Source organism: Opisthocomus hoazin, chromosome 7 (assembly GCF_030867145.1).
Source record: "Opisthocomus hoazin isolate bOpiHoa1 chromosome 7, bOpiHoa1.hap1, whole genome shotgun sequence".
Taxonomy (NCBI): Eukaryota; Metazoa; Chordata; class Aves; order Opisthocomiformes; family Opisthocomidae; genus Opisthocomus; species Opisthocomus hoazin.
In genome coordinates this window covers 8,588,306-8,609,941 of record NC_134420.1, presented here as the reverse complement: position 1 = coordinate 8,609,941, position 21,636 = coordinate 8,588,306, and the positions used below count along the sequence as shown (strand labels likewise).

Below are 21,636 nucleotides of genomic sequence, written 5' to 3'. Positions count from 1 at the left end.
TAAGCTTTTTAACATGTTTTTTGCAGAAAGTGTTTGTATTTTAATCCTAAAACAAATATACCAAGCTCTGGCTCTTTGAAAAATTATTTAGTTTACAAATTTTGAAAATAGAAGTAGTAGGAAGAGCGTGAAGATTTTGCAAGTGGAAGCTAAACTGTAAATAAATAAAACTATGACTATTCATAGCAAGTACGAGTAGGTGGTTTTATAAAAGCTAGTAATATAGATACGTTTTTAATATAGAATAGTTACGAGATAGCGTGTCTCCAAATGACTCCCAAAACAGCAGAGTAGGTGCAACAACACACACAGATTTTATGTGGTACGCAGACTTGAAATCTGTGCTTAAATGGGTCTATAATGAATACTAATTTAGATGTCATAAAAAACAAACCCATGAATTCAGTCACAGGTATAGCCCCAAGGAGAAATGATGAGATGAAAAGACAGTGTGTGATGTGATGCAGTCTAGGAAGGACACGGGCCCGTATGTCACGGGGCTATTCATGCATCTGGGGAGCCTGGGAAAGAGTAAAATTGTGTGGTCTTCTGCGCTGGCTGCTGACTTGTTCACCTGTAGAAAAGCCAACAGAACCAGCTTAAAAAGCAGTAGGCTGTGAGCAGTAGTAGTGCTGGTTTGAGCTGTGGGGTTTCAGATCGGGGGAGGGATTTTCAGCATCTGCAGATGTTTTCTCTGACATAGGTGCTGCATTCATCTGAGTGATTTATTCGACCTTAGGAACCCTCAGCAAGTTTGCTGATGACACCAAACTGGGAGGTGTGGTAGATACACCAGATGGCTGTGCTGCCATTCAGTATGACCTGGACAGGCTGGAAATTTGGGCAGAGAGGAACCTGATGAGGTTCAACAAGGGCAAATGCAGGGTCCTGCACCTGGGGAGCAACAACCCCATGCATCAGTACAGGCTTGGGGTGGACCTGCTGAAGAGCAGCTCTGCGGAGAGGGACCTGGGTGTCCTGGTGGACGACAGGTTGACCATGAGCCAGCAGTGTGCCCTGGCTGCCAAGAAGGCCAATGGGATCCTGGGGTGTATTAAGCAGTGTGGCCAGCAGGTCCGAGGGAGGTTCTCCTTCCCCTCTACTCTGCCCTAGTGAGGCCCCATCTGGAGTACTCTGTCCAGTTCTGGGCTCCCCAGTTCAAGAAAGATGAAGAGCTACTGGAGAGAGTCCAGCGGAGGGCTATGAGGATGGTGAGGGGACTGGAGCATCTCTCCCACGAGGGGAGGCTGAGGGAGCTGGGCTTGTTCAGCCTGAAGAAGAGAAGGCTGCGAGGGGACCTAATATACGTTTACAAATATCTGAAGGGTGGGTGTCAGGAGGATGGGGCCAAGCTCTTTTCAGTGGTGCCCAGTGACAGGACAAGGGGCAACGGGGACAAACTGAAGCAGAGGAAGCTCCATCTGAATATGAGGAAAAACTTCTTCCCTCTGAGGGTGACGGAGCCGTGGAACAGGCTGCCCAGGGAGGTTGTGGATTCTCCCTCTCTGGAGATATTCAAGACCCACCTGGACAAGGTCCTGTGCAGCCTACTGTAGGTGACCCTGCCTCAGCAGGAGGGTTGGACTAGATGACCTACAGAGGTCCCTTCCAACCCCTACCATTCTGTGATTCTGTAACTGGAAATTCTTGCTGGCTTAATGTTCAAGATTTTTATTCCATTTTCATGTATGAATTGGTTTCTTGGGAATTGCTCTGTAAGAGGGGATTTGGGGTCTGCATACCGCAAAACCCGAGAGAGCAGGGAAGCGAAAAGGCTGTGGGTTCAGCTCTCTGAGCACAGGCATTCTTGGGGACCGGCTAACCCAGCTGTAGTTTCAGCACTTGAACTCACCCATGCAGAATGACCCTTTGGAATCAAAACTTCTGTTTCTTTCAGAAAAATGGTCCTTGTGTCTTTTCTGAATTTTCTTTGCAAATAGGATCCCAGTGTCGTTCTGCCTGCAGCCATGTCTCTCGCAGGGCTGCACTGCCCTTTCTGTCTTGGAGCTATTTCCTAATGCTGCTGATTTATGAGACATCATTATGAGTAACTAGCGTAAGCTTGGGCCGAAATACAGAGCTCACGTGTCTGTTGCGTAGCGTGACGTCCTAAATCAAGTCCTTTGCCTCCCTGCATGTGAAAGGCCCAATGTTTTCGTTCTCCGTGAGTTTCTGAATTCAGCCCTCCTACCTCACCGTCAAAATCCCCTTGATAACTTCTGCATTGGTCATTGTTGCTTATTTACATAACCTCTGCTTTTAAAGCATAAAGCCGTGACAGAATTCTCTGTCGGAAGGCTGAGGACAGCGTACAGCCCCGGGATGCAGCGGGTGCCCACAGCCCGGCAGGCAGGGCCAGGGTCTGTGCTCCCCTTGCCGGCTTGCACGGCCCCGCGGTCTCGGAAGTGCCATGGTAACCGGGGTTTCAGAGGAAGGTACTGATTAGCGATGGCTGAGCAAGCCAAATCCGAGCCTGCTTTACGCTGTCCTTTGGTTCAGCTGCAGCAGTGTGTGAGGAACTGTAAATTTGAGGTTTGTAGCTGAGGGGCTCTTGCTCTGAACGAGGACAACTGGTGGTAAGGGCAGTTTAGTAAAGCCAAGTAATTACCTAGTAAACAAGCTCCTTGTAGAAGTGTATAGAGATTACATTGTCCCATCTGATTTCTAAACCCTTGTCATAAGTGCATTAAATGTGACAGATCTTACATTACTGTCATGATCTTAGAAAGCAGTCATTGCTCAGCTGCCTGAGGAGATTTCATTCTGGATCTTACACAAACTTTTGAAAAAAAAACACCCAAGCCCACACAAGTGCCTGATTTTCTAAGGTGCAAGATATCTTAGGACAGCTGTCTGCAAAGGAAGTTAGATGCCCAAAATAATTTACTAACTTAAGGCAAAATAATCATCATTTGTTCTGATACGTGACTATTTTGTTAGGTTGTTTTCCATTTCCTGATTGCTGTATTAATCCCAAGATACGAACATTTAAATTTTTCTGGAACAATGTTCACTGCGTCTTTCCATAAGCATACTGTTCCAAATGCAGTGATCAAATAATATGTAAAGTTCAGTCTGCCAGCTCAAAAATACTGAAAATACAGAGTATTGGTGGTGATGGAGAGTGTCAAAGTTAGCTGGATGCACTGTGTTTGGAGCAAATGGCAAAGAATATGTTGAATTTCTTAGGTATGTGCTCTGATTCAGCAAAGACTGGTGGTGGGCAGGGCTGAAACAATTACTTTATCTCCTGTGGATCCTGTGAGGATCAGATGCATAACTATTACAGAGCTTTTGGAAGTGCCAGTCTGTAATCCCCAGATGCTGGGTCGTGAGAGAGCAGCCCACCGAAAGAGTGGGTGACGTCCAGAGCCCGGGTGGAAGCCTGCCAGCGAGCAGCGTGTCACCAAAAGCCGTGGAAGGGTAGTGCCTCGCCTGCTGCTGTAGCAGGTCTCAAGTTCAGAGGCCAGTCCTCTCACGATGTAGGGAAAAAGCAAAATCTCACATTACTGCTTGCCATACTGTAGCTGTGGATGAGAAGAAAACTTGAGGCATTAGGGCTGGCAATAACACCACGTTTATTAAGTTTCTATTGAAGGACTATTCTGAGTAAGATAAACGGATGGGGTGAACACAATAACCCTCAGTATCTCACTTTCAGATACTTAGTGGGCAAGCACTGCTGAATAAGAGAAGAAATTAAGCGAGGATGTAGAAAAAAGGTTACTTGGCAACATCACAGTGTTTGTAAAGGGGATAAAGAAGGGTCAGGAACTTAATGAATTTTGATTATAGAATTTTCTGTAAGTCAGTGCATGAATAGAAAAATCCTAAACAATATTTTGGTGTCATACTCTAATAGGGTTTGCCTAAGGCAAAACTGGGTGTGTTTGGAAACAAACTGCAGAGAATAGCCACAGCGTAGCTGCTGCGTACAAACAAAATTGGACTCCCCAGAGGCAGGCAGTGCTGGTCCTAGCTCCAGCAGAGATGGTCTGAACAAGGTATGTGGTACTGATGAATGTCGATGTTGATTTTTTGTGTTGTCTGGAGTAAACATACTTGGAAATATGAAAATGTTGATTTGGAGCCCCCCATGTTTACTGTGTGACATACTATTAAAAAAGTTTCATTTTATCTTCAGTAACTGGGAGGAGGACACCAAATAGAAAAGCACTATGGCCTATAATTGCAGTTCTGCCCAGCTTGCCAGTGTGATTTCAATGGGTAAATGAATTTTCCTCTGTAATAGCAACCTTATTAATTTCTGACCCTTGCAGAGAGGAAGAATCCATTGATTGTTGGAGTTCAGATTTTTGCAGTGGGTTTCTGTAGTGGTAACCAGTTGTATGGCTCAGCTGGTGCTTTGGGTGAAATAGGAGGTGCAATACCACAGCCAAAAAGAGTTGCCTACCAAACTGCCCCTTCCCATCCAGCCCAGCATGCAGTGAAATCTGTTTTTAAAGACCGTATTAAAGTAAGCATCATTTTGTGGAGCCTGAATTTTGCAAAATAATTCAGTGGCTTATGGCAATTAAATGTGGTACATTTATGGTAGAGACTGTTTGATTGGAAATACTTAATTACAGTACCTAGGAAAATGCAGTCTAACAAATAACATCTTTCCCCCCCAACCCCATGCTAAAGTTGTAGCTGTTAGTAAACGTTCTGTCAAAGATAAAAGACTCAGTAAAATCTTGTTAGTAAGTGTGTTCACGTGGACATTTTCTCACTGGAGACCAGTACATATCCATATGGAGTCTGATTTCTTGAACCACTATAAACTCCCCAGTGTAGGGAGCTGAATTGCTCGCTGGAGGGGGACGCTTATGGTCCTTCTCACCTATGTAGGCAGCTGAAGTTCAAGACACTGGTGGGTGTTTTCACATAGTTCAGTGTGTAGTAAATACTAATACTAATTTAGTTTACTAAAAATAGTAAATAGTTCGGTAAGTAAAGGAATACTTCAAAATTTTTTGTTTCTTTAGGATTTGTGCTTTTTTTACATTACTGATCATACATCTCATTACAACTATGGGGATTTAAGAAAAACAGATTCACAGTGATGTGTGCTAGTTACTTGGTGGGTTTTTTTTCCTTCAGTGTAGAGTAAAGCTAATAAAACTTGTTTAATATTCTTTTTACTTTCAGGCACCAATTTTTGAATATGTCTTGTGCCAGTTTGTCCCAATAAGTCCTAGAACAGCACTATTTTGGGTGCTTTAAAATACTTAGAGCTTCTTTTCACTGCTGTGATGAACTGAGATGTAAGTGGACTATTATTCTGACATAACTCCTAAACACCTCAACATTTCTAGCTGAAGCTAAGCTCTAACCATGAGCAAAGTGGCACATCAGTGGAATGGGTTGAAGTTTTGTGGAGCTGGGATGGGATTTTCTGTGGTGGTAATCCAGATCCTGTGCTATTCAGATGTTGAGTTAAGCTGACCAAACCAAATTATGGTAACTCTGCAGAGAAATAATTGCTATTCCAAAGCAGGCAGTGGGTTGCCTTTTGTTTTTTATGTTATCCTGTTACAAATTACAACTTCTAACCACTAAGTAGGCATAAAGAGCTTCTCTATTATTATTCTCTGTTCTGCTTAAATTAAAAAAAAAACAAACCCCAAAAAACAAAACACCAAACACCTCAAAAGCAAACTTCTGTGCTGGGTCACATATAGTTGGTAAGATCAAATTAACAAATGTAACTTGCAAATAACCAATTGAACTAAATTTTTAACGTCGTTGGCTATAGAAAAAAATGTATTATCTATAGAAAAAATGTATTAACTATGATTGCTTAGTGCTCTACTGCATCAGACTTTATAGATTTTGGGAAGATGAGCTCAGGATTTTGGACAAGGGTAAGAAGTTGTCATTAGAGTCAGTTCTGCAATTTCCAGGCTTCATCAAAGCACTGCTGAATGTGCCTGATTGTGTGTAAACAAATGTTCCTCCTGGAATCTGTAGGAGTGCCCATGCTCTTGAACAAAATCAGGTGCTGAGCTGCTCAGCTCAAGTGAGAGCCCGTTGCTGGCCCACCTGTGAGACCTGTTATTTAGTGGCCTGTGCACTTGTTCATATATAAGGCAGATGATGGAAAAAAACATATCTGAATTCAAAGTCTCTCAAATCCATTTTTTTCAATTTTTAAATTAACTTTAGTATCAGGAACTGGCCATGTCTTGTGTATTTTTTACTCTTCCTTCCTTACCAGGTACGCATTTGAGAAGCACTGTGGTCCCTTCTGGATTTTTGGCAGTGTTGCATTAGAGAGTCATTTCTTGGTGTGTGGAAATGGATGTGTATGTGTGTGCATGCATGCTTATGTAGAGATAGATCTGTGCTGATATCTGAAATAATAGATGTGAGGGTTTTAACCTTGTAACTGTTACGAGATCTTTATGTGTCTGCTCTAGGGTCGACCCTATCCCATATGACACTCCAAAACCAGCGGGCCACACGCGATTTGTCTGCGTCTCAGACACACACTCCAGAACAGATGGCATCCAGATGCCTTATGGGGACATCCTTCTCCACACAGGCGATTTCACCGAACTGGGACTGCCCTCAGAGGTTAAGAAGTTTAATGACTGGTTAGGTAAGGAATTACTGCGTTTTGGTGACCCCAATTAACCTCTTCTGTCCAAGTGTCAGTCACTGCCTCCTAATTGAATTAGAGCACTTGAAAATCCCCCCCCTACACTTGCTTCACTTGTCCTCATGTGATGTGCTGTTTCTAGCTTCAGTATGATTCTGTTAATTAAGACAATTTTAGAGACTTTGCTATGTTTCTGCACTATCTTGGGGGAAAAGATGCTGTCATTCCACAGCAAGGACTGTGTAGCCTTCTGTGTGCGCTGAGGGGGTGGTGGCACCTGGTATGAATGCATACAGCATCCTATTAGTTAATGTTTTGTGTCCACAGCCAAAACTGTTGCTCTCTGTGTTTTTTGTTGACCATAACTGAAAGCGGTGCTGAAAGTTACATTTGGAAATTACTAAGTCCTTCTTCCCGCAATATAGGATAGCAAAATCAATAATACTGTTTGGAGGAGGAGAATTTTTTGGGGGTGGTATTCACATGATTGCCCCTTTGAGTTAGAGACCTGGCATTTTAAATTTGAATGCCAGCACTTAGTGCCTGGTTGGTAGAAGTCTGTTGTCTTCTGCTGTAGTTGATAGCAGGGCCTTGGTGTAGTGTATTGGTACAGGTGAGGGCAATGAAATTCTAGCAGCAGAATTGCAAAATGAAGGAGAGGAACTTACACAGGATGCTTCTGTTACAAATGTCGCTGGTAGGCTGGCTGTGTACTGTCACATCACCACTTGCATTAGAAACAGTCAGAGATGAAGGTGCCTCGAGCAGCTGATCTTCAAGAAATTTTAGAATGAATTTACAGTGTTATGTAAAAACCTTTGAAAGCATAGCTGTACCCACTTTGCTGCACTCTCTCTTGCCTGCTGTATGATGACTGCATCTCTACATGCCTTTAATAGCATCATTTTATTCCACTGGAGTTCCTTGGCTGACCCTTCAAGAGATAAGTAAAGAGCATCTGGATTTACAAAAGGAATTTTTAAATAGAAGAGCTTCCACATTTTCAGTCTTTTCACCCTCCTTTGCATTTTCTCCATACTGTTCGTTTTATATTCCTCCTGACCTCCTCTGATTTCCATAGCCCAATTTTAAAGGACGTTTTTCCTTCTTTTTATTGCTGTGCATGTGGGATTGGGAGCTTCCAGATACTGCCGTATTACTGTAATTTAGTTTTATCGTTCTTATTTCTAGAAAGTGGCAGTAGATTTTATGGGCTCAAAACTATCCGTTTTCTAGGAATGTAATTGTAGGACTGGGAAATAAGAAGTGGTAGGAGAAGTAGGTGCATATGTACGTAGGAGTGAGGGAAGAGACACAGTAGGAACAGTCTTCTTCAACTTTTGAGTGCTCTTTGTGATAACCTGCAAATGTTAATGTTATGCAGGAGGAGGAGCAAGCAAGGTAAGGGCAGTGGGAGGCTGCACAGCTTCACTGGGAGTGGGCGGTGTGGTCCCACCAAGTCCTCGTAGAGGAGCTGGTCAGCACTGTTGCTCAATGAGGTTCAGTTGTTACCGATGCCAGGCAGCTCCAGAAAAGGTATTGCTTGCTGGAGAGCAGAGACCTCCAAAGTGTACTCTGAATGCATTGTGAAGAGCAGTGTCTGGCTGCCATAGCTCCTCTTTGGACTTTGGGTCATTTCACAAGTATTGTTTTGATACAGCCAGAGCCCGTGCCCAGTGCTTGTCATTTGAAAACACTAACTCAGTACTGCTGAAAGCCACAAGAAGTAAGCTGCTAGTGTGTTTTCATCCTTTGTGGGGAATCTTACAGTACTGGCAGCCACTTGGCATTCCTTGTATTTAGCAGGTGTTTCACAACGGTGTTTTATCACATAGATCCTTGGTTTAACATCTGCAACGGAAGAATTATAACCCTTTGAATAGGTTTTGTTCCAGGCTCAATAATTTACCATGGGTCTCTCTTAGCATATATATAGTTCTTGTAGAAGTCAGTATAGTATTTATCTGAGAAAGCAGGTTTTGCGTTCTTTGGCAGTCAGTGTCATTGAAACTGGAAGCTTTGACTGTGTGAGGATCTACTGGCTTTGGCCTCAGGCTTTCATATTTCGGGTACAGAGAAAACTTACTTTGTTCCTACTTCTTCTCTCTCTCTCTTTTTTTTAAATACACGCAGAGTTCACTTGCATTTTCATATCTATGCCAAGACCAGTTATTAGGTTTCTGGCATAAGCCTGGCATAAGGTGAGGCAGCAAACCGATTTCCCTGTGGAATCTTGTCACGTCGGTGAATGCTTGCCCAGTGCTCTCTTCTCCTCGCCTGGAATAGAAACACTGTGAAGTCAGGCATGCCCTTTTGCTGCTTTATTTCAGGCTCCCATCTGCAAAATGGGAGTAGCCGTTTTTCACTATTTACTATGTATATTGTGAAGATTAGTACCTTCAAGGTTGTGAGGTGATGATATATAATAGTTTAAAAAATATATACCAGTGGCAGGCAGGAACAAGCAGGATTCCTTTTTCTTCTGCCATATAGTGGGAGGCATCTTTTTTTGTCGTAGTTGGTAGGAATCTTTTCCAAAGCAATGCATTGAGAATTCCCAGCAAATATATCATTGTCCTTCTAGAAAGGTTTTTTCGTATCTTTTGTGTGCATGGTTTACTCCACTGGCAATTGTGTTGTAAAGCAGTAATGAAGACAAGGCACTTGTATCGTTTATACCTTGAGGGAGAGAAGTGAGATCAAAGCCAGGCTTCATTCTACAGCTTATTTTACCTACTCTGTGGTACAGCCTCAACTCCACTAGGATTATATAATGGGATAACTAAAACACAATAACTATCCATAATTTTCTTGGCAGAAAAACCAAGGGAAAAGTTAAAAGATGATTATTCTGAAGCCCTGCCTCGCTTGTACTTCACTGGGTGTTACATATGCCAGAGTTATACGGGAGCGAAAGCACTTCTGTCAGCCCTGCAATTTTATATTTTGCGGGTCTTGCATCCCTTTGCAGCTCTTTCGGGTATCTTGCCTGAACAAAAGGTTCAGCATCTTGTCCATCCATCTCATTAACGATTATCCTTCTTCCTCATCTCTGCTGCCAAAGCATAGAACATGCTTTCTGCGCCCTCTTCCTACTCTTCCTAGCTCTCAGCCCTTCCTTCAACTTTTACCAACTCTGATGCTTTTTTTTCCCTTTGGCTGATAAATTTTCATTATTGGTTTTGCATGAAAGTCATCTGGGCTCATACATTGAATAACCTCTGTGGTCACTTTAGTGATTACATGCGCTGGCTGAGGTAATTTATTCACTTTTGTTTTGGTGTGAACATGTCCCTTGGGTCTTGTAACTGTGGTAATCACTTGACCTTAGTGACTGTTAAATGCTTTAAACACGGTAATTTTAAATTTATAATTGTTTTCATTAAAAATCTCTTATAGTAACTTAACTGACCTTGCAGTAAACACAGCATTATGTGCTGAGGAAGAATTAAGATGTTATTCTATGCCCAGTATATTTCTTAGTGAATGTTTCAACGTACTGTTATTATCACTGTTCATATTTTTCCCATCCGTTCTCATCCAGTCATATATGGGAAATGAAATACAGGAGTATCTAATTATAGCTCTGTCTTCACAGTGCAATATTTCCTTTCCTGCATGATGGGAAGTGATTGAATAACTCGTAAGGATTGAAGAGAAAGTGAAGATAAATTCAGGCAGATAGATCTTTAATGAGTGACGATATGTTTATTGTGCTCGATTAGTATGGGCCTGATTGTGCATATCCTTACTTGTGTGAATAATTTGCATCTGCTTTAGTCATTTTTCTCAAATTGCCAGTTTGGTTTTGTTCTTTTTGTCTAGTGGTTATTGCTTACTGTGTTCATTTTTGGGTATGTTTTTTTTTTTTCCCTATGCAAGGTTGCTAATGTAAGGCACAGTACTGGATGAATCGGGCAAAATTCTGCAGTGGTGGATGTGAGTCAATCCAGTAGGTGAAATTACTACTGGTTGATGTCTGTGGAGCTGAGAGTAGAATTTGGCTAGGTTTTTTCTGAGTTGTTCTGGGATTTAGCAGCTTGGCTGTTGCATGTTTTTTCTTTCATGTCTTGTTTTTGTTTTGAAGGCATGCTTCTTCTAATTTCTGTGGGATAATGACTTGAGGAACTTTGTGAATGGTTTAGTGGCCAAATACATATGGGTTTGTACTGGAACAAATATTTCTTTACCTGCAATATGTCGTTGCTTTTAGTATAAACATTGTTGACAGAGCCAGAATGAAAATTCAGATTCTTTCCTGTGGTGTAGTTCCTCCATCATGTTACTTAAAGAGAGAAAAAAAGAATGATTATACTGTTTTAACGTGGAAGTTTTCTTGTAAAACTCTACACTCTCCACAATTCTGTCATCCTCAGAAACGTATTGTCAGTTCTTTTAAAGTTCATATTTGTGTAAATGTTTAGTTATTGAAAATAGCAGCTTCAGCTTGGAATTGCTGGCTGTTGCATGGAATAGATGGGAATAGCACTGGTAATGTGGTGTTGCTCTCAGAGGTATGGACCGACACGTGGCTTCGGTCTGCACTTAGATGTCTCCATTAGTACTGTAGAAATTTGAAATTCTATTCCAAAGTGTAAGCCAGACACCTGCCAAAATAGTGCTTGATCTTGAAGATAGTATAATTTAATCTGAAAAAAACCCCTATAACAAAATAGTGTAATAGTGAGATCAAGCTCTTCCCTTATCACTGTTTAAACATTCAGGGTCACATTCCTCTTGCATCCTTTCTCAGTCTCTGTGGTCAGTTATTCCCTCGCTCTATCTAGGCTTCCTCTCCTCTCCAGGCATATTTCATTCAGGGTTTTGTGTGAGTGTGTTCCTTTTGCTCACGTACTCTCGAAACAGCTTCATTGTGATGAAGTATTTGTTCTTGAGGACTTTTGCTCTGTAAAACTGTATTTCTGCTGTGAATTATTTTAGCATCTGACATGAGACTTTTTTTATAAAAGCAAACCAGTAAGCTCTAAATTTCTCAAATTTGGAGGGATATTAGCTCAACATATTCGGAACTAATTTAGAACCAGAAGGAAGCTTATGAATATTTTAAAGTAAAATTATGGCAATAAAATCAAATCTCTTCCTATTTTTATAAATTGATTTATTTCTGATTTGTGTTTTTACCATCTGGAGCATATTTTGAGCCCTGTATTGCTCTACTTGTTATAGCAAGAATGAATAATTGACTAAACATAAAATACTATTTTGATGAACAAAACTCTTAGCACTTGAAAAAAATTTGCATTCATTGCAATTGAAAGAAACTGCTGAGGTAGCTTTAATCCTGTAAGTACGTATGAGTTTTGCACAGCTGTTCTGGTGGAGAGGGAAGCAACTCCCTGGAAAATCTATTAGTCTGATTTTGAAAACAGCTCTAGCTTCTGTGCGTGGCTCTGGTGAGGAGCTGCTTCAGTCTTCAGACCCTGGCGTGGGATACAGTTCTTTTAATATGAGGCTGAGCTGGCTGCTGAAGACGATTGACTCTGCCGTTGGTGCTGGCGTTCTGCTCTCCCTCTGATACTGTTAGGAGTTCCGTGTGAGTTGTGGGATCCAGACCATGCTGGCTGCCTGCTTCAGAGATGCTCTGAACTGGACAGTAACGGAGACCTGGAGATGCACTGGCAAGCCTGTACAGACAGTTTTAGTGTGTCAACTTGCTTATTAATTCTAGTTGCTAATGGTTGCTTAATGTTATGAGTTTGGAACATGCTGATGCAATTTCATTAAAACACCCCCAGATTTAGAAGGTGAAATCTAGAGTCTTTAAGTTTTTGTGGTTTGATGGATTTTTTTACTTATTTAGTTCTCTGAGTTCTGTATTTCACTCTGTCTTTATGGTAAAGTTTTTTTAAAGCTTCTTCCAAGTTTGTTTAGATTTTGTTGCAGTATCGCTGCCTAAGAATATTTCCTTTGCTTTTGTTCTAACTTGAGCTGTGTTTAATGTCATGATTAAATTCTTTTTTGTACTTAGTTTTAAATTCCCATATGACTTGACTAAATAAATCAGCAGGGCTCAGCTTTTATTTGCATACACCTTTTGTAGATATATTAATACTAATTTTATTTTTTTTCTTCTCAGAGGAATACAAAAATAATTTGAATGTTAACATTTTGTTGTATTTATAAAATAGACAGGAAAATACAGCCGTGTGGATTTTTGGTGATAAGCTGAATAATGTTTCCCTGGTGTAGAAATCTCCAGTGAAATGTGCAAACAAAAGGGGGGGCGGAAGGTGCAAAATTCTACTTTTGTGCTATGGTTATTGTAGCTGCTTCTTCATATTTATCCTCTACTCTGAGTCAGATACTAGATGCCTTGTGGAAAACTGAATGCTGGAAGTATAACTTAAAAGGTAAAATAGAAGAAATCGTATAGAAATGAGTGTTGAGAGTAAAATTTCCACTGACTGAAGTGGAGTTTGTGCATGAGGAGCAGTGTAAGTTTATTCGTATCTGATCAGTTGCTTCTTGTTTTGCACTTGTTATTCCTAGCAACTTTTTATAAAGAAATTTCACAAGAAACTATTTTTACTATCTGTTAATAGCATATAGGGAAACTTTGAGTTTTTTTCCTAAACTGTACTCGCTAATTTACTGGAGATACAGTGTAAAATTCTCTATACAAGTTGTGTGCTACCTGCCATGGTCAGTCAAGCCAAACATTAAGGTGTTATTTGACAGCCATTAGAAAACTTGGCTTAGGTGAAATGTGCTTTCAAAGAGAAAAATGTTCTGGATTGAGTGGCTATTTATATGTTTAAACCTAATGTGTTCATTTGGTAATTTTCAATGAAAGGGGCCAGCGAGCACTGGAAAGTATTGCACAATTCTTGGACAGCACTTTCAATCACAATAATAGCTCGGTCATTTCTTGGATCTGCTTCCCTGAACTGCTGTTGTCTTAAAAGGGGGGGGATGATCAGGTTTCAAGTAACAAACCATAACCAAAACAATTTATAAAATAACCAAAATAATTCATCCTTTCAATTCCCTCTTTCCCGCAAATCCACTTTAAAACAGAACAAAGATTTATGGTTGTTGTATTGACCAGGCACGAAACAAGTAATGCCACCCAAATAGAAAGTTTTATAGACATTGTCATCAGATTCTTCCTCCAGCATTGCTGCCGCAGCCGCATATCATAACATGAGAGTGATTTCAGTGGAAAGCAGTCAAAGTGTGTATTCCTTGTACACTGCCAATTTATTTTGTCACTTACAAATTAAATATTGCATCAAAAATACAAAGTACAAAAATGCCTCTCCCCTAAATTTTCAGATCACCCACATCATATTAACAGTATCTAATTAAAACAAGAAGTCATTCTGTTAGTAGAGCATCACATTCCTGCCTGGAAAGAACCATGGTTTCGGGTAGAGGAGTCGCTTTGAGCAGCGGGAAGTTGGGGCTGGGGGGAGAAAGCACTGCAAATTTTCGTATCATGTGTAGTGTTCAAAGAAATTTTATTTCATCATAAAGATTAGCAGGCTGTGTAATTCAATTTAAAGCTGGTTGGCAGTGTCCTGTCGATTACAAAGCCTTTTTCTTTTTTTTTCCAAATCACTGTTTTGTTTTGTTTTTTTTTTTTTTATGTTGTATGCAACTACGGAACCTAGCTGACAGCAGCAATGATCTTTGGATTTTGTGATCCTTGGGGTTTGTGCTTCCCACCCCCTGCCTCTTTTCAGTTCTGCATGTTAGGAAATGCATGGAATTACCTTACACTGAGCTGCACAACGGTATCTCAGTGAAATGTCATCCTGCATTTTTTTGGCTTGTACAAAATGATAATTTTTTTTGTAGCCAGCCACTGAGAGTGAAGATCTGCTAAAAATGTTAGATTGGGGGGGTGCAGGGGGTGTGGTGTTGGATCAAGCTTAAAGCTCAAATGTTAGCATTTATTCACACTGTTGTGGACATTACTATGCTGTAGAAAAGCAATGTGCAGCACTTTATGTTAATGCAAGACTGGCAGACCTTTATCTTACAGTAATTGCCTATACTAGGGGGTTAATAAATGTTCCAAGAATTACTGGCTTGTTTTTTTGTTAAAGAAAAATAGGTTGTGGCTTCTTGCTGGCTATAACCAGCCTGCATAGCTTGTTAATTAACCCTCTTGTTGCAGTGGGCTGAAGCCGAGTATTTGAGCTTGGATGAATTCTGCATGCATTTTGTGTATTGGGAACAATGTGTCTTGGCACAAAAGGGCTGCGAAAGAAAGACTCGTGCAACCCCACCTGTACCATCCAGCCCCATTGCGCCTGTTAGAAGAGCTCAAAATCTTTATTGGGAGTGTATTGATTTCAGAGAACCTGTGTTATATTCATGGGCACTCTGGTACTACTGGTGGGGAGAAAAAGGAGAAGAGAACCCCTGCTCCCCAAGCTAAAGGAATTTGTGTTTTCTTTGTCCTGCTTTGTCATCCTGAGCATGGTGGTGTGAATAACGGTGCCCGCAAGACCCACAGGCAGCATCTTCTCTTGGTGGCCCCGATGCAAGACTGGGAGGACCTGCTCTGCTGCCACGTCCTGTGGCGCCGGGCAGGTCTCGGTGTTTGGCTTGCGTGCAGGCCGGTTCATGGTGGCCCTTCCACAGCTTTGGGAACGCAGTTTCTCAGGGCTCGAGACGATGTCGAGTCTGGGGTCAGTGTGGTGCCTCACTTCACCGAGATGTTCTGGTCTCTCTGTTCTCATCCTGCACCCCAGCTGTGAGGTGACGGTTACCAAACCCTCACTTACTATTGATGGGGACATTTGGTAGAGAAGGAACAAAGCAGCACAACAGGGGACAGCAATGTAAGGAGAGAGGCAAGAAGATGCAAAGCCAACATAGAAGAGAACAAAATAACATCAAACTGGGGGAGGGACGAAGACTACAAAGAAGAGGCAGACAAACAAGAGCACAGGGATGTATAGTGGAGATTCACCTGCTTTTTCCAGAGCTGGATTTCTTCCTAAGTTAATAAAATTAAGAAATGAGAGTTCAGGAACACTCTGTACTTAGAATTTCCTGTAACTGTTGATAAGTGAACCTTAAAGACCTCAGAATTATGTACATCTTTTCTAATGAACTAGAATCTTTAATATTACAAGCCAGGCTGAGTATCAAGAGTGCAATAGCTCCTTTTCTCCTGAGTGTTGCCATTAAATTTTTTTGGTGTAACCAGCCAACACAGAGAGTTTTAGTTTAAAACAGAGCGGCAAATGATAAAAAATTCCCTGTACTTCCTTACTTTTACCTGAGCTGCTCTCCCCCATACGTTGCTCTTCAGGCTCCCTGCTGCCTAACCAGCACTTGATAGTTGCCTTCGCTGCTGAGGGATGAGCAGAAAAGCTACAAGGCAGCCATGAAGTTTCCTGCAGTTTTGCGCAGGAGGTGTCTCCTTATCATTGTGGGGAAGGAGTTCGTTCCTTCTGCTCTCCCCTGTCCCTGCTGCAAGCTTCGGTGGCTGCTGGGAATAAAATAACAGCTGTAGCCGTACTCGTGGTCGTGAGAGTAAAGGTCCAGGACTAACATCCCCTCATAAAACCCCACGCGAAGTAATTCCCAGGCTAGCGCTGTAGGGAAAGCCGTTCGCCATTTGCAGTCTCCTGGTTGTGAAGGTCAATTCCCGTGCGGGTAGCCGGAGTGCGAAAGGGAGGGGTTGCCTGAGCGAGGCTGGCTGAGGGGATGCCCTGTGCCCGGCAGCCCTCGGGACGGAGGGAAGGGCGAGCCGCTGCTCCGGGGACTGCCAGCCCTGGCTGGCTCTGCTGGAACGGGTCCTGGCATTGGAGTGCCTTCCTGGAGAGGATGTGTGTACGGTTATAGTGGAAGCAATATAGCCGTTCATAAACAAATGCTTCCGTGAAGCCAGCTGTAAAAACAGCGATGCTTGCCTTTGAGCCGAAAGGGCAAAACCTTAGCAGAAAGGAGTATAAATAAGAAATAAATTGTTACCTTCGTGTAAGTGACTGAAATAGCTGTTCTCTTAGTGCTTCGTTTCAGTGACCAGCTGATTAACTCTAGTTGTCACTTTATTCAGCAAAACTTAAGGTCTGCATATCATGCCTTTATACAGCAGGTTTTTCATTCCTTTTTTTTAAGTCTAGAAATGATGGCTAAAACGGGTAAGGCAAGAGAGACCCTATTCTGCAGAAAGCATGCTAGATGAAAAATGGCAATTCTGCATGCCCCAACAGTTAATGATAGCATTTAATTATGGAGAAATATTTATTCATGCACCAGAATCCTCAGTGTACTTCTGTACACAAGAGGAAACTACAGGTGCCGCATCATACACATTTTGCAGCACCTTGTGAAAACGTTACTGTACATTCAAATGCACGGTTACAAGTACCATAAATCTCACATATCCATTTAATTTGATTGAAAAACACTTCACTACCTTAGTAGGTTAGGTGCTCACTGTTACCCTTATTAAGGAGCAGAGACGGCTGCAGCAGAGGGCCTATGTACTTGTAGTAACAAAGACAGGAAAGAGAAGAGTTTCACCTGAACTCCATCACAAATAAAGCACGCAGTCTCTTTAGACTGCAGAATGGAGTTTGCATTACATATACAATTTTCATTCATCTGTTTTGTCCTTCCTTCTTTGGAAGGACAGTTAGGGGGTATTTCAGCACATAGGTTTGCCCACTGAAATTCAAAGAGTGGTGCCTTGGATTCTTAAAAAACTTCATTTTGTCTGTCATGAGGTCCTGCGGTGTTGTAACATAACTAATTTGGTAACTGAAATTCTGCAAAGCCAGGCGAAGAGAGGAGGTAGCAAGAAACAGTAGCAGGGTGAGATTTGGAATTCAGAAATCGCTGCCACCAATTTCCATAGTTACCACTCTAGACTTTTTTATCAGGCTTAAAGTTTCCTTCTCTCTGTTTTTTTTTAATGTTTGGAGTTACTATATGTGCTTAAACTTACAGGGAAGGTGTCTGAGGCTGTGTGCCGTTCTGCTTGGGCAATTCTAGATGGCTAGGAAAAAAAACCCCCACGTAAGAGGAATTCAGTTCCTTGTAATAACATGATATAGCTGCAGTGATTCGGTTGTCTCCTTCAGTAGCTAAGAAACCTCTCTGTGGGCTGGGTTATTAAAAGGAATTTCCTTATGGGGCTCAGGAGATTCCTGGTATCCAAGTTCATCTTGAATGACTATAGTGGAATGTTTAGGTTTATTTAGAATAATAAATTTAAATGTAGGATTCAGAAAATAATACTGGAGGTTCATAGAGACCTGCCTGAATATTTTTAGTTGACTGTAATTTCTGTTTGCGTTCTCTGTGTAGTTTTTAAAGATTTCAGGAAAGGACTGTGGAGGTGGTTCTGAATATAGTACCTAGTGCTGTCAAATGGGTGTCGGACTGCCTCTGGAAGTGGAGTTTAGTTCAGGTTTTAGATTTCTCTTCTGACTTAGAAAAGGAAGGAACAGTTCCTAAAAAACATCAGCATCGGTATCCGAAAACATGTTTAAAAACACCTTTGAATATCAAACTTGCTTCTTATACTTAAATGTTTACAAGTAAAAGCACAAAACATGATCACAGGGTAAAATTTCAGAACCCGCTAGTTGCTTTAGCTCACTGGAGAATGTCACATTCTCAGCGTTATTAAAAAGCTGATGTCCTGCTCTTAAGCAGCAGTCCATGCTTTTAAAACCTTCAGGATATGTAAAAAATATTTTACCTTATTCTTTTTCCTTTCAGTTTATTTTCCTTGGGATTATGCTTGCTGTGCCTGCTTATTATTTTTTCCCTTATCATTATGGCAATTTATCTACATTTCGTTAGTATTGGTAGTCAGTTAAGTCTGAGCCCCAGTATGTTTTGTAGTTTACTAATAATGTCCTCAAAAATTATAGTTTTGAAAGGAAGGATTTCAGCTCCAGGTATAAAAATTGTGAAGTTATGTAAAATACACTATATTATAGAAAGAAAATTAAAATAGTTATCTGAAGTTTCTTGTTTATGTATTTGTGATTTTTCTTTTCCTAAGAAACACTGTGATTACCTTCCTGGGATACAGAAAGAAGGAAGCATTTGGAGGGATTTTTTCAGGAGTATTGACTAGGCTTTACCAGGCTGCAAGATAGAGGGAGGTGTCTGCCTACTGCTTTGTGCATTGTAAGCCTCAAAGACTTTCATTTAAAAATGAGAAAACAAATAATGGAAACAAGTCCAGAAAGTAGAGAAACAGGAGAATGTTTATGGTGATTATATGTGTTTACTGATTGATTTGTTTGCTTGTTTATCTTAAGATAGGTAGTTATCAGCAGTTAATTTATTTATTTGTTTATCTTAGGATAGGTGGGTAGTTATCGGCAGTGTCCTGATAGAGGTGTGGTTTTCAGTCCTGTGGAACATCAGACAAGGAAGTTCTGCCGCTCACATAAAGGTCCTTGTCAATAAGGCAGAAAAAATAGGGGCAGAGTCTAGATCTGGGTCCTGTATTTATAGTTCTCATTTCCTTCAGTAAGTTTTCTGTCACTAAGTAGTGAAGAATTGATATCCAGTCTTGGTTCTTTTTTAAATAAGGATTTTACTATGTCTGGAAAATCTTATCCTTAGCATTCACTGTGGCCTTTTGCAGCGTGAGAATGTATGTACATGAAAATACCAAGACATTGTCTGTGATAATCATGATTAGCTTAATTACTTTCTGTATAATTGTTTCTCAAGATGACCTCCTTTTTGATGGCTTTTATTCATTTATTTTAGGAAAAAAAGACTTAATTGGAATTGTAAATTACAGCGACAAAGGGTATGTTATGGGAAGTAGGTCCAGATCTGTTTGTGTCAGAGACCGTTGGGTTTTATATTCTTAAGATTCATGGAGAAAAATAATTTAAAATGGTACAATATGTGTGTACACCAGGTAATATCAACAACTGATATATTATTTCAAAATCTGGTGAGTTTCTTTATAGAGGATTAGGTTATATAGTGTGGGGGGACTCCGAAAAGAAAATAGAATTGTGTATTGATGCCTTTAGAAATACTATTTGAGGGCAATAAAATGTTCCCTGAAATTCCCTCCTGAGTGGAGAAAATGGAGTTTGTTTGCAGTAATTGCATTTTCTAGCATTTGCTTTCGCACTTTCCAATATGAGTTAAGCCAATTGGAACCTGTGATTTCGTTTTGCTTATTGGCAAAAGTACCATGTAAATTGATCTGTGATGCATTTATAGAGAATGCTTTGAAAATTTTGAAATAGAGATGGGTTTTTCTTATTAGATTTAGAAAGTATTAGGGTTCGTTTCTATATATTAGCCTAATGTAATCCTAACCAAAAATGTTCCTTTTCAATTTAGTCTTAATCAAGTTCAAGGAGAACATTTCTACTTAGCCCCGCTGGCACTGTGAAGGCGGAGTTTATGTTCCCATTCTCAGCTTTGGTATTCAGAGTTCAAGATCAGAGCCATTCGAAACCACACCAAGCTGAAATCAGTCTAAAACTTGCCAGCCCTGGTATATTAAGAACTTGATCGCAAGAGAAAATGTAAAATTCCATTGGACAGAATATAACATTTCTATGTATTTGTATTACATATGCACTATGGACCTTAAACTACAGGGGGTTAGATGCAAATCTTATTGGAAGTGTAAACATGGGGTAATTCTGCTCAGAGGAACACCCTTCAGCTCTGCCAGACAAAAGATGTTCTTGCCTGAAAATTTTCCCAAGTGAATGCTATTTCGCTTAAAGGATCTCTTTGAAAGTGCGCACATAGCTCCGAAGCAGTCGTGGTGGTCCTTCATGTATTGCTTTGCTGCGGGAAAGAGAAGAGTAGCAGGAACTACCGTTTCTGCAGGAATCATCTTCAAAAAATGAAAGGGAAGAATAAGGCTATTGCAGTTTCCAGGGAGGGTGGTGTATTCAGAATTTGCTAAGTTTAAAGGGAAATTTCATAGCTGTCAGTTTTTTTGATTTTAAGTCAGGTGATTTTTTTTTTTTTTTAAATTTCTTCCTTTTTTTCTTGGAAGTTCCATCTTTTAGGTTACATAGTTGCAAGCCTGAAAAGAAAGCGTTTCCAGGGACTAGCAAGCAGAGAAATCTGTGTTCCTTCTGTATCAAATTTCATAATTTTAAATTCAGTTTGGAGGACTTTACACCTAAAGTTGGCAGTGCTGTGAGCTGCAAAATCTGGAGGCTTTCTTGTTTTTGAGGTTAGACTAAACAAGAACTTCAAGTTCTGTCTGTTTCAAAACAAATAAATGTCATGTCTTAATTGATAAAACTTCAGGGAAGCTTTCTGTGTTTCAAGAAAGAATGTTTCAATAACAGTAGCCTGGTGAAATTCAAACAACTTTAAGATCAAAACCCAACACATGTAGTGTCCGAATAATGCTAAGGAAGACAGGGAACACTGAAGTGAAACAAGAGAATGCTGCTTATGTTGTGCTACATTTTTTCATTTAGCAGAGAGGAAAAGGATATTAATCACAAACAGTTACATTAGAATAATGTTATGGTTGAGACATAAATACATAAAAGCAAGGAATTGTTACTGGTGCAGATCATCGTTAAATCAGAGCCGTAATTACCTAGGTCCCACAGTATGTACGGCCCTGTTGCAGGGCTCGTGCTGCACTTGGCGATGTTACGGCCCTGCATCGTCCACAATTCACTACATTTACCCATGGGAGAGAGAACGAGGGGCAGCACGTGGTATTAGGTACCGCTGATTCTGCAGTATCAGACTTGTGAGTGCCCGTGTAGGTGAAGTAGCACCCGTATCTGCGGCTGCTGGGAGAGGACTGTGTTTGCTGCAACACCTTGGCGCTACGTAGCTGAGTTATAGGTGCTCAGGCAAGATTCACCCAGGGCTTCCTTGCTTTCGTGGGTTTATGACTCGACCTTGGCATTATTGTAACGTAGTTTTTTGTGTTTAATGTTTCTTAGACTTGGTTTTCCATTGCCAGCATGGAAGAAATCCTAATGCATGAGTTTCAGAGGAGAAGGTAGCAGTCTGAACCTGCTGTGTGGCTCGATCCGCAAGTGTGAGTATTAACGCTAGAGCTGTCA

The 21,636-nt window shown here is 40.9% G+C and overlaps 1 protein-coding gene across 6 annotated transcripts in view; it reads left to right on the top strand.

Annotated features, from left to right (window-relative positions):
- Positions 1 to 21,636, top strand: part of MPPED2 (metallophosphoesterase domain containing 2) — a 109,568-nt gene that overhangs the window by 33,935 nt on the left and 53,997 nt on the right. For 5 of the 6 annotated variants that reach the window (XM_075425948.1, XM_075425951.1, XM_075425949.1 and 2 more), the window contains exon 3: positions 6,423 to 6,604. In XM_075425948.1, the coding sequence (XP_075282063.1) occupies positions 6,423 to 6,604 (182 nt within the window). Of the gene's footprint in view, positions 1 to 6,422; positions 6,605 to 21,513; positions 21,612 to 21,636 lie in introns of those variants that run through there. The other variant, XM_075425953.1, reaches the window with a different exon arrangement.